Source organism: Gymnoscopelus microlampas (assembly GCF_963454915.1).
Source record: "Gymnoscopelus microlampas genome assembly, chromosome: 15".
NCBI lineage: Eukaryota > Metazoa > Chordata > Actinopteri > Myctophiformes > Myctophidae > Gymnoscopelus > Gymnoscopelus microlampas.
In genome coordinates, this window is record NC_139952.1 from 43,860,566 (window position 1) to 43,874,035 (window position 13,470).

Consider the following 13,470-nt stretch of genomic DNA (forward strand, 5'->3'; position numbering starts at 1 on the left):
CTCCCTAGCAAGCATTAGTCCTGTCAATTGTAAATCGAAAAAAAGTAGACTACATTGCAACACCCTATTTACAGTTTATTATTTATATATTTATATATATTTATATCACACTGGCTGTAATTATGACAAGATATATTCATGAGCGTCATTAGTGCAAGGCATGAGTAAGACAGGAACCTGTGGAACAGAGTTATTGACCAGCTGTGTTTTTGTTTGTCGTTGTCTGTACATAATAATGATGATGTTGTTGTTGGGTGAGAGGAGGGGGCGGGGTCAAGGCTGGGTAGGAACATAATAAGTGACATGTGACAGGAAGTGCTGTAACAGGTTGTGTGTTTGTGTGTATGTGTGTGTGGCGTTCGTTATGTACAATGATGTACAAGTCAGCGAGGAAAGGAAAGGCTCTGGGGGAAATAATGTGTGTGTGTGTGTGTGTGTGTGGGGGGGGGGGGGGGGTGTCCTCTTAACCACTTAAAACCTGGCATCCCTATTTTGGGCATTGGGTGAACATTAAAAAAAGAAAAGAAAAAAAAAGTGATATACAAGCTCACAACGTGTCGCATCACGACACGTTGTGAGCTTGAAAATAGAGCCGTTATAGTGTACACATCAGTGGGGCTACGTTATGTTTGAGCGAGTCTATGGATGGATTTCAGCCCAGGGTCCAACTCTGTTCACGGGGGGGTTGACACAAACCAATGTGTCTAAAGCACTTACTAATGTATAGATAGATGATGGGCGACTCTGACTCGGAAGGTGACGAATGCCGGCGTCAACTGATCTTAACCCGTTTTTGGAAAAAAAAATCAAAAAATGTTTTTCTCAAAAGTTTTTAAAAATAGCAGATCTACAAGCTCATAGCGCGGCACTCGGTGCCGCGCTATGAGCTTGTAAATCTGCTATTTTTGAATAGCCAAAGAAATCTAAAGTGACACAGATGCGTTCCAGGTCTTAATGGGGTGTTGTTAAGATAATGCAGGTCCTCGCTCGCTATTAGCATCAAACCGCCTTTTGTCACTGGGTGTAAAAAAGAAAATAAACCCAAATAACCCGAAACAAAGGAGAAACAAAAAAAGACAAAACAGCAGCCTGTCCCATCACATTTGTTTTTCTCACACACACACCTGAAAAGGTAGTCTGCATAATCCAGGAACCACACACACAGCCGGGAGACAATATGAGAAAATGAGCCGACGTGGTGACCTTATAACCACAATGATCCACCACTGCAACGAGTTGAGGTCGGAAACCGTAGCGTCGGGTGGGGACGGGGACGGGACGGGACTTGGAGATGCCATTTAGACGGGGGGGCCCCTTAAGACCTTGTTGTGGGGGTATAGGGTTGCGTTGTTGTTGGTCCTTGCAGACACTCAAGTCACAGATTAAATACTGTGAGACATTGCACGATGCCACTAGGGGGGGTCAGCTATAAGCCATTAAGACCTGAGGCGATTCTTAAAAATCCGATTCTTAAACTAAATCCTAACAATTTTCAAAAAAAAAAAAAAAAAGGTTGTTCAAAAATAGCAGATCTACAAGCTCATAGCGCGGCACTCGGTGCCGCGCTATGAGCTTGTATATCTGCTAATTTTCAACAGCCAAAGAAATCTGAAGTGACACAGATGCGTTCCAGGTCTTAATGGCGATAAGCAGGCACGGCCTACAGAAGACGGGACCTTTGACGGGGCATTGAAGGGGAGGCCAGTAGGAAAGGGGTCCGAGGGTGGGGGGGGGGGGGGGGGGGGGGGTTGGTGAACTAGTGCTACTTCAGGTTTAGTCAGTGGGGGGGGGGGGGGGGGGGAGCACATGGAACATACGATACTTGCTAGAAAGAAACCAGAAGGGGAGGGAGTGTGTCGGGAGATGATGGAGAAAGAGAGAGATAACCCAGCGGTCAAAAAGTCTCAGGTCTTTGTCGAGCTGTGGCGGATAAAAAGCGAGTCACAGAGAGAGAGAGAGAGAGAGCTGCGGAACTCATAAAGATTCACTCTTCCTCCTCCTCCTCCTCCTCCTCGCCGTCTTCCCTCAACACACTCTCTCACGCACGTAAACACACACAAACTCACTCCTCCTCTTCTTCTTCTTCTTCTTCTTCTTCTCTGTGCTACTGGAGACAGAAGAAGTTTACAACGTTGTCTCTTTTCTCTTTTAGGCCTCATAATTACACATGCACCCAGAATTCCAACATACAAAACAAACACACAAAAAAAAACAATAGAAACAAAATGTTTTTTTTTTAAAAAGAAAAAAGAAGAAAAAGAAAGGACCGTTAGTAAAGATGCAGCGACAGAGTCTTTAGTTTTTATCCCAGGAACAGATAAAGAGCCTCCAAGTCAGAGCCTATAGCCTCTCAGATCTGCTCATCATACCAACCAACCAACACATGGAGACATGGAGGCCGGGGGGGGGGGGGGGGGGGGGTCTGTTATTATCAGTAATAACAATAGGCTCTATGCACAGCAGCCATTTTGGAGAAAAATAGGGCCCTCTTCTGACTTCCTTCACAGGTGTGTTACCAATGATACTAATGAAGGCTCTGTTCCATTCTGGTCAAACAGAGTCAGGGTGCTGATATTGTGCGTGTTGGCTCACTAGGAAATACTAGTGGGTCTCAAAGTGTGGTCCAGGGACCCCTCGTGGTTCCTTGAGAGGGTGTAACTCTGAGAGTGTACAAATGGAACCAAATGGACCCTCCCGGGTCCATTTGGTTCCATTTGTACACTCTCAGAGTTATGGGGGGTCCTTGAAATTAAAAAAGTTTGAGAACCACCGTGCTACACTAAATGGAACAGAGCCTTCATTAGTGTCATTGGTAACACCTGTGAAGGAAGTAAGAAGAGGCCCAATTTCTGTCCCAAAATGGCTGCTGTGCATAGAGCCTATTATAATGGAGAGAGCTGTAAGAGAGGCGAGGACAATCGCTAAGGTCTCAATGAGTAACAGTAGAATCACAAAGGAGGAGGAAAACAGGGGGTGAGGAGGCAAAATGTTAAACAGGTCAGTGTGAAGGGTTTAGGAGGGAGGGAGGGAGGGAGGGAGGGAGGGAGGGAGGGAGGGAGGGAGGGGGAGGTATGGGGGTTTTCGAGGGCACCTTTTTGTCATTTTGCACGTCAAGGGGGGAGGGGGGGCTGGGTGGCGCATGCCACACGTCGCGTTAGTAAACGCTTAGTGGCGCTTTTCGAGGCATCGTCGCATTAGTTCTACTACTGTACTGGGCTCTGAGGAGGAGGAGGAGGAGGAGGAGGAGGGAGGAAGGAAGGTGGTGGGGGGGCCGGGCGTTCTTCTTCTTCACGTTTTAGGTACTGCAGCATGGGGCCTTGGCTGGCTGGGCGGCTTCCGTCAGGTCCACGCCCCGGTTCCGCCCGCTGTTGGCGCCTGCGGCCTGCGGCTCGCTCTTAGGCAATCTCTTTGCTGAAAGAAGGGGGGCAAGAGATTAACGTTAGTTAACATTGAGACCTGGAACTGTGTCATTTTTAGATTTGAGCTAAAAAGCATTATTTTACACTTTGGGCTATTCAAAAATAGCAGATCTACAAGCTCATAGCACGGCACCGAGTGCTATTTTTGAAAAATCGTACAAATGTGTGCAAATCTTTGAACATATATATTTTTAAAGCGAACATTTTTAACTCAAATCTTTGCTTCTGGGGGGTCCCTGGAACAAAATATTTTGATGGGGGTCCGCGGCCAAATACATATCATTTTGGGGGTCCTTGACATGAAAAAGATTGAGCACCACTGATATAGAAAGATACGTTTTTCAGAATACTGTTGAGATTTAGGAGACATGTAGAATCGGCTTCAGGTCTCAATGGGTTAAATTACCAATAAAAAAAGATTACAACGGTGAATAAATAAACATGTCCTCAAGTTCTACATTATATGAGGGCAATAAACCAGCATGTTCCTTATCGGCCATATTCTGCGACCTGGTGTGACCCAGAAAGATAAACACTTTATATGTGCATTAAGGGATGAGCTTTGGGCATTGTTTTGGACTAGTGTAGCGTGACGTCATGGTTATATAAATTAGAATTGCAGTGCAACATCACACAAGCCTTAAAACACAGCAAACGTATCATCAAATTGTACCGTATGAGAAGGCAACTGTCTCAGTACAGACGGAGCCTCAAAGGTGAACCGCGTCTAAATAAAGTCACCTCAGTTTGTGAAAAAAGATTTCCACACCTTGTGGTTTCCTAGTGGTCTCTTTATCAGTTTTTCAGAGAGACGGCTTTAGTTTTTGTTTTGCTTTTAAAGCCAAGCCATTTAAAAACTAACTTCCTTTCCCCTTTTATCATGCTGTTTGTTTTTAACGCTAACAGGTACAGTGGGTCCCTGAGACCTCTGGGCACCTTGTTTTTTCTTCTTTCTTATTTACTTTTATTTAACACTTAGCCTGCCCTAATTATTTCAGATTTTTTTTTGCTGTTTTCTGCCAGAGATTTTTCATTGAAAAAACAAAAGTACTCAGGAGCCGAGATACAGAATTCTTAAGTTTTAAGTTAACAAGGAAGTGGATAGGAGTCTAGATCTTCGAAAAATCATATCTCCTTGGTCTTTGGGTCAATAAAACGCATTTATGCGTTATTGGCAGGCAAGTGATGTATTCAATAGAACGCATATATGCGTGATTGGCAGGAAATGAGTTAATAAATGGGGGTCAAATACATAAAATATTTTTGATGGTATTTCATATTTCTACATATCATCATTTAGGGCATAAACGTTGAACGGTACATTTTGGTCTGATAATGATGTACTGTTTAAATCATGTATACTTTACTTTTTTTATTTTTACAATGTGGAAATAACAGCCAATTTAACATTGAGGTGCTCACAATGTTTAGGTGCCCACTCAACCTGCATTCGTTTTTAAGCAAATATTTACAGATTCTGTGGCAGCTGGCAACATTGGACAGAACAGGATACAGTTACCGTTAATATCGGCCAGGAGTAATGATGCAAGTAGAGTGGTTTAACCTCGGTCACTGCTAGTAGAGAAAGGAGCGTGCGTCCCCATATTAGAACAAAGCTCTTCTAAAACTGACATGTTGAACCCAGTCTGAGAACTAATGACGGTCACTTTGAAAAACAGGAGTGTGTAGCGCTGCTAATTATTCATATGAGTTATTTAAAATGTTCTGTTCATCCAATGCAGTGATTTATTTTCATCTGCCCGCCTCATCCATACTGACATCCATACTGAGCAATATAGTCGCTGTCAGGCAGAAACCTTGTATCTCCATATTTAAACTTGTTGTAAAACTGTTTTTTTTGGTAAATTAAAGCCCTACTTCTTCGCGCAACAGTGTCACACAAAAGAAGCAGAAATTGCAGATCTACAAGCTCACAATGTTGATCAGCTGTTTTTGCCATTTCAGATTTAAAAAAAAAAGTGTGTCTGTGGGTTTTATAAATATTTAACCGATGAAAGGTATTAACAAGATCGTGTGACTAAATTATAACTACATTGGATCCATTGGAACGCAGTTTAGTTTTTTCCTGAAAAGTAATGCTTGTGGACATACAAGGTTTCAGCGGCATTCTAAAAGTCCCAGATGGCAGGAGGAGTCAACCTACCGATGGCCATGAAGATCTCGTTCACGTTCATAGATGTCTTTGCCGACGTCTCCATGAACAGTAAGCTGTTATCGTCTGCATACGACTGGGCGTCCTGTCAACACAACAGCAATTACATCACAACCTACATACGCACGCACGCACACACACATACATACAGTACCAGGCTTTCATGTGGAGACAATTACACGCGGAGAAAGGTGCAGGGAGTGAAATGGAGGACATTTATCAACGGCCTATGCACCCTAGAGGAGCAATGGGCTTCTCAAAGTGGGTGCCGTGGCACCCTAGGGTGCCTTGACTTAAGTCCAGGCGTGCCTCAAAATACTTTGATAATATTTGGAATTTATCAATGTCACTCAAGTTTAACCACTGAGACCCTCTAAGTGGTTAGCCTACAGTACCACCAAGTCTCTTCACCAAAAATAGGCGATCTACAAGCTCACAACGCGTCACAGCCAAGGGGCAAGGCTGAGATATTTACTATGAGGCCAACCCGGATGTTTAGTAAATGTCCAGCGAGAGGCGCTGTTTCACCCGTGCCGACCTGTGAGTTCAGAAAGAATTTATTTTAACGCAAGCCGATGGGTTTTTACCAACTTTCAGACTCGATTTTCTTACTGTAATAAAAATTGTCATAAATTCTATATGCTTCCAGTCGCTAGTTTAAAGTCTCCTTTCAATCATCAGGATATGCGTTTTGCTAAATTATGGTTCTATTTATTATAAAATTGACGATAAAGTAGGCTATTCTCTAGGAGGGGCGGGATGATTTGATTGACACGCTACACAACCAATAGCATTCATTCCCCGCCCCCCGCTCTTGATTGACAAGTTACCCAACCAATAATGGTCTGAACTCATTCTGACGCGTAGTGAAAGATGGCGGACTTACAGTCTGCAGCAAAGGATTCATTTTCGGTCTGTAGAAAGCAGCGGAGGGGGTTTGTCCATCTCATTTATACAGTCTATGGTCACAGCGTTGTGAGCTTGTAGATCGGCTATTTTTGGTGAATGTTCCCCCCAGAATAGGAATTCTGGGATTTAAGTGGTTAAACGTGGTTAAAGTATAAAAGTTGTTCAGTCTGTCCTAAATAATGTAAACAAATATTCTCTACAATTTTCCTCGTGACATACTGTATTTTGGGGGGAAAGATGTACATATTTCCCGTTAATATGACAAAGGCGCTATAAAGTAACAAAGTAATTCAAGGGCGCCGTGGATGAAAAAGGTTAATTACAGGGGTGACCTGAGCCCAAAAATGTTTGAGAACCACTGCCCTAGAGGAGCAAAGGGCTTACGTTTAAAAAGAATATAGTACAGAAGTCCTGACGTCACTCGTTCATCCCCTGGTTTGTAAAGTAATTTCTCTATGGAGAATAATCTTAGAATCTTAGAATCGTCTCATATAAGAATTGTGGTCCAAAAATAAACAAACTGTCTCGGCGATATTGTCAGGGAGGAGGTTCTGTTCGTTTATGATAGTCAGTCACTTATATTTGATACAGTCTGTTTCTGGCGAAAATTTAACTAATTCGGCGGAAGTAACATTATCGTTTTCTCACAGTCAGTTGATGCTTCATATCCATAAGAGTAAAACCGCCGGGATCATTTGTTTATTTTTGGAACACGGTTCTTATTTGACGCGATATTAAATACGTCTAACGGGGGTGGGAAACCGCGAACCAGGTAGGATGTGTAAATTACGTCAGACTTCGGTGCTCTATAAGTAAAAAAGGTGAAGACAAGGAAGTCACAGTCAGAGCTGCTTGCCGAAAAGGGACATGAAAGATTTTGACCTGAGCCCGATTCTAAAAACACCTTCTAAATCCTGACCTAAGTTTTCTAAAAAACTTCAAAAAATTACAACAAATGTATGTTGCTATATACAGTACTGCACATAGAAAAAACAACCCCAAAAAGGGGTTCCCGTCTTGAAAGGTATAGTTACAAATAGGGGTTCCCGCCCCAAAATGGGGTTAATGCCGCTTTTTCACCCAGTGGTACTGGGCTCAACTCAAAAGCTACTTGCTTCTAGTACCAGGAATTCCGTTTTCTACCCCCTCAATGTAGCTGAGTGATCACAGATCAACATCCAAGCCTCTGCGCAGGAGGAGGGAGCTGAAGACCAATGCTGATAACGTTTTAGGCAACAAATAGGCCACGGTTGGTTGCACAGTATTGATTCGTTCCAACATTTAACAATGTCTAGTTGAAAGGTTTAACAATATTCAAGAGCTGACATGCAGTTATAGGTTATATCGTCGTCAGTCACGCTAGTGACGGCTATCTACGACCAGTCAGTTAGTCTGCAGTGTTTCCACGTCACCTTCTGGTAACGTCTCAGCTCCCTTGGAATTTTGACGGACGGGATACCAAACAGATGCCAGGTACTATCCACAACTTTTGCCCCGTGAAATCCCCTCAAAAAAGGCGACTAGAGTCAAGTTGAGCCATCAAAAATAGCAGATATATGCCACGCTATGAGCTTGTAGATCTGCTATTTTTGAAAAATCTTGCAAACATTTGTTACTCAAATCTTTGCTTCAGGGGGTCCCTGGAACAAAATATTTTACAAATGTTCACTTCAAAAATATATATTCAAAGATTTGCACAAATGTTCATGATTTCTTTTTTAAATAGCAAATCTACAAGCTCATAGCACGGCACTCGGTGCCGTGCTATGAGCTTGTAGATCTGCTATTTTTGAATAGCCAAAATAAATCTAAAATGACAGAGATGCGTTCCCGGATTGAATGGGTTAAGAAGACTTTCATTGTTAAGTAAGGTGAAATGGGGTCACACACACACACACACACACACAACACTCAGTCAACAAATCATTCGTCCTGACCTGGAAGTCGACAGCTCTCTTGTTGGCGAGGTCAGCCTTGTTGCCTGACAGAGCGATGACTATGTTGGGGCTGGCTTGTCTCTGCAGCTCCTTCACCCAGTTCTTGGCCCGTGCAAAGGACTCCTGGAACAGAAGCAAAACGGACAGCGTTGGTATTAGGTGATGGATATCCTTTAGGATTTTATCAATAGCGATACTTAGTACTTAATACCCTAGGTGGGGTTGGCGAAAGCGCCTACTCTTTGTGGACTTTGCGTGTTCTCCCCGTGTCTCTCAGGGTAGTTAATACCCTCACAAAAACATGCAGTAATCCTGGTCGCTATACCGCCTCCCCCATGACAGCCGGGGCGCCTGATGGAGGGGAAGGGAACTGGTTAGAATAACGTGTTCCTTCCACGCGCTACGTCCAACATGGGAACCTCCCCCCTGTCAGGTGACAAGAAGGTCAGTTGGCTCTCATGAAGGAGGCATGAGCTCGGCCCTGGCCTCCCTAGGCTGGTGAGGGGAGTGTAGCGCCCAGGATCACTTAGAAAATTGGGGTTACAAAAATCACGTTACAAAAATAAGGGTTACAAAATCATGTGTAAAGAATGGACACTTATTTCGTTATTATTTTGATGACATGGGAAGTCTGTTAGCGTTAGTTGCTGCTTAAATATCACAAGTTCAATGTACTTTAACCACATGAACCATAGCATCCATATTCTAGGGGTGAATATGGCCGATTTGCAAGCATGTAGGTAGTCTACTTTCAGCAAAGATATTTAGTGCAGAGGGTAAAAGGAGGTCTCCGGTCAGCTAAGTATACACGGTTTAACCCATTAAAACCAGGAAAGCGTCTGTGTCATTTTAGATCTTAGCGTTGTTGGCTATAAAAAAAATAGCAGATATACAAGCTCACACCGCACCACTTCGTGTCGTGCTGCGAGCTTGTAGATCTGTAATTTTTGAAAATGTTTAGAAAAATCTTGAAACTGACAACTACCTCAGGTCTTAATGGGTTAAAGTTCAGATGGCATACCAAAAAAACTATAGTTCTTGAGCTTCTTAAAAGTGTAGAAATGAATCTACTATTCAAAATAGTAGATTGGTTGATGCTATTATACGTTGTATATTGAGCATAAGCAACAGTTATGTTTGTCCCCAAATACCAACAGGGCTGATGGCATTTTGGAATTAAATCATTCCACACGTTAGTTTGTGTCAGACAACTTCTTGGCTATCAAACCAATTGAACTCTACTGTATTGAAGGGATATACGGCTTTGAACACAAACTAGCTGACAGTCCTGTGGCATTCTGCCAACCCTTCCCAGGTTATTTTTGCTTGTCTTGTCAAAAATGTTTTTTTAAAGCGGGCATTTGTAACTGAAATCTTTGCTTCTGGGGGTTCCCTGGAACAACATATTTTGAAATGGGAGGTCCACGGCCAAATACATATAATTCTGGGGGTCCTTGACATGAAAAGGTTTGAGCACTGCACCACTGATTACAGCAACATTTAGGGTTTAGAAGACATTTGTAGAATCCCCCAGAAGCAAAGATTTGAGTTACAAATGTTCGCTTCAAAAAAAGATATATTCAGATTTGCACACATTTTCACGATTTTTCAAAGAAATAGCCAAATAAATAAAAAAATGACACAGATACGTTCCCGGTCTTAATGGGTTAATAGACATGTCCGATAAGGAGTCTTACGTTGACTAGTCAAAGCCAGGTCAAGACGGTAAAGTTAGTTTTCAGAATGGCTTCATGTTCTGAGACAGGTGGTTTGTGGCTTGGCAGCAGTCACTTTGCTCAAAAGGTGGAATACACCGCACTGCTTCACATTCACACCACGTTGTATTCATGTTCAAGAGGATGCTGCTATCACTCCCCTTCCACGCAACAGTTTTGTTGCATGAATTGTATTTATCCCTTTTCACCCGTCTTCGTAAAGAAAGGCCGATCCTGTCTGCCATGCTTGCTTGCATGGAAATGTTCACAGGAAATCGCCTGGTGGCATGCTGTTATATTAGGGGTCGGGTAGGAAAACGTATTTTTAAGCACGCAGGTACACAAGCTCATAGCGTGGCGCTGTACTATGAGCTTGTAGATCTGCTATTTTTTTGAAAGACTGTGAAAATGTGTGCAAAATTTTTAATATATACATTTTTCTAAAGCGAACATTTGTAACTCAAATTTTTGCTTCTGGGGGTCCCTGGAACAAAATATTTTGAGATGGGGGTCCGCGGCCAAATACATATTTTGGGGATCCTTGAAATCCACGGATTATAGCAACATGTTAGGATTTAGAAGATTTAGAAGACATTTGTAGAATCCCCAGAAGCAAAGATTTGAGTTACAAATATTTGCTTTAAAAACTATTCAGATTTGCTAAACTTTTCATGATTTAAAAAGAAAATAACAGATCTACAAGCTCACGATCATCAAAATAGCAGATATACAAGCTCATGGTGCCGCACCATGAGCTTGTATATCTTCTATTTTTTGAATAGCCAAAGAAATCCAAAAATGACACATATGCGTTGCCGGTCTAAATGGGTTGATACTGTGTGGACAACATGCCTCGTTTGTGATGTCGTAGACCACGATGGCGGCCTGGGCCCCTCTGTAGTACATGGGTGCCAGGCTGTGGTAGCGCTCCTGGCCCGCGGTGTCCCAGATCTCGAACTTGACCGTGGTGTCGTCTAGACACACCGTCTGGGTCAGGAAGGCCGCTGTGAGGACAGAGAACAGTGTGGATTAAAATCCATCATTTACTACACAAGGACTCTTTCACAATGCCATGCACAGTAAGCTGTAACTACTGTCAACGAATGGATCAAACCCTAGCACTATCCAATATCCAGGTGAAAAAAGTACTCAAATAATACTCTGTTACAAGTAAAAGGCCTGTGTTCAAAATGTTACTTAAAAAAAGTAAAAGTAAAAGTAAGTAAAAGTACAAAAGTATTGGAATCAAAATATGCTTAAAGTACCAAAAGTAAAAGTACTAAAATGTTTGAAAATAGCAGCTCTACAAGATCACAACGCGTCACATCTTTAGATCGGCTATCTTCAAATAGCCATGTATAAAATATGGCTAAAGTGGTTGATGTATGTTTTATAATATAATAACTTAAATCTGTCAATAAGTAGATACTAAAGTTTTCAAATAATTGTAGTGGAGTAAAAGTACAATATTTGCCTCCGAGATGTAGTGCAGTAGAAGTAAAAGTATAGACAATTGGACATACTCCAGTCAAATAAAAGTAGCTCAAAATTGTACTTAAGTACACAGTACTTGAGTAAATGTACTTTACACCACTGCCAATATCCCATTTGGTGAAACACATTCTGGTTCAGATGTTGACTTTTATGGAAAAGCAGGATATGGTTGGGTGATTCGGGGTGTGTATCAGGAAATGTAATCTAACATTTTTGTAAGACAATTAATGCCACCCAGAATTAATTTAACACAAAACTTGCAACTGCTGCATAGGTTTGAACCACGATAAATATATATATATTTTTTAAGCTATTTATTGTTAAACCTGCATCTCTCCACGAAGCCGTTGATTTGCTACCTTGGCTATCTTACAGAGACTTGTGTTAATCAGACTGAAGCAGAAAGTTTGTCTTGTCAGAAACTCACATGACCTTTTTGCATAAAAAATAAATCTGTATAACATTTGGTTTTCTTTCAGTTTAATCACTTGGCAACATTTATAATATACTGGAAATACATCACCTCAAAGAATATTTAAGACCTTTCAAAAACAATTTCAATTCAATTGAACACCTTTTTAAGCTTCTTTTAAATACATATAAGTGTAAGATTACTTAAGACTATTTAAAGGACCCGCAGACGCCCAGTGAGTATTTGACTTGGCAAAATCAGTTTGAAGCACGGCACTGAAGATACAAGAATTCCTTCGATCCTCTACCGCAGTGGTTCTCAAACTTTTTCATGTCAAGGACCACCCAAAATTATATGAATTTGGCCACGGACTCCCGTCTCAAAATATTTTGTTCCAGGGACCCCCAGAAGCAAAGATTTTGAGTTACAAATGTTCGCTTTAGAAAAATGTATATATTAAAAATGTTGCACACATTTTCACAATCTTTCAAAAATAGCAGATCTACAAGCTCATAGTACAGCGCCGCGCTATGAGCTTTTACATCTGCTAGCTTAAAAAGACGTGTTCCTACCCGACCCCTAATATAACAGCATACCAAACCAGGCGATTTCCTGTGAACATTTCCATGCAAGCATGGCAGACAGGATTGGGCTTTCTTTACGAAGACGGGTGAAAAGGGATAAAATACAATTCATGCAACAAAACTGTTGCGTGGAAGGGGAGTGATAGCAGCATCCTCTCTTGAACATGAATACAACGTGGTGTGAATGTGAAGCAGTGCGGTGTATTCGACCTTTTGAGCAAAGTGACTGCTGCCAAGCCACAAACCACCTGTCTCAGAACATAAAGCCATTCTGAAAACTAACTTTACCGTCTTGACCTGGCTTTGACTTTGAGTAGATTTGAGTAACACATGTTCGCTTTAAAAAAAAAGTATATATTCAAAAGGTTTTCACACATTTTTTAGTTTTTTTCAAAAATAGCAGATCTACAAGCTCATAGCGTGGCACTCTGAACTATGAGCTTGTATATCTGCTATTTTTTAACAGCCAAAGTATAAAATATGGTTAAAGTGGTTAAAATGATTGTGCTATATTAACTCATTTTGTTGGGGACCCCTGGTACCTCCCCAAGTCAGTCAGCACGGCAGCTCACCTCCTATCGTGCTCTCCTGGAACTCGTGGAACTGGCCCTTGACGAAGCGGAGCACCAGGCTGGATTTGCCCACGGCCGACTCGCCCAGCAGCACCAGCTTGAACTGGCAGATCTTGTTCCCGGCGTTGGGTCCGTTGGGTCTCGTAGCTCCTCCCCGGTTGGCCATGACCTCGTCAGATCCCCTGTGTCCCTGCTGTGTGTCACTATCAGGACTTCAGCTGCAAGAGGCTACAGAAACAAACAGAAAACACAACC

General features: G+C 42.1%; 1 protein-coding gene across 1 annotated transcript in view; it reads right to left on the minus strand.

The window, feature by feature from the left end:
* Positions 1 to 2,743: 2,743 nt before the first annotated feature.
* rab5aa (RAB5A, member RAS oncogene family, a) overlaps positions 2,744 to 13,470 on the minus strand; it is a 16,229-nt gene continuing 5,502 nt past the window's right edge. The window contains exons 2-6 of the mRNA XM_084080899.1: positions 13,216 to 13,443; positions 11,006 to 11,157; positions 8,439 to 8,561; positions 5,584 to 5,677; positions 2,744 to 3,411 (exon numbers count right to left, since the gene is read on the minus strand). Of these exons, the coding sequence (XP_083937025.1) occupies positions 3,296 to 3,411; positions 5,584 to 5,677; positions 8,439 to 8,561; positions 11,006 to 11,157; positions 13,216 to 13,381 (651 nt within the window). The 5' untranslated portion in view covers positions 13,382 to 13,443 and the 3' untranslated portion in view covers positions 2,744 to 3,295. The remainder of the gene's footprint in view (positions 3,412 to 5,583; positions 5,678 to 8,438; positions 8,562 to 11,005; positions 11,158 to 13,215; positions 13,444 to 13,470) is intronic.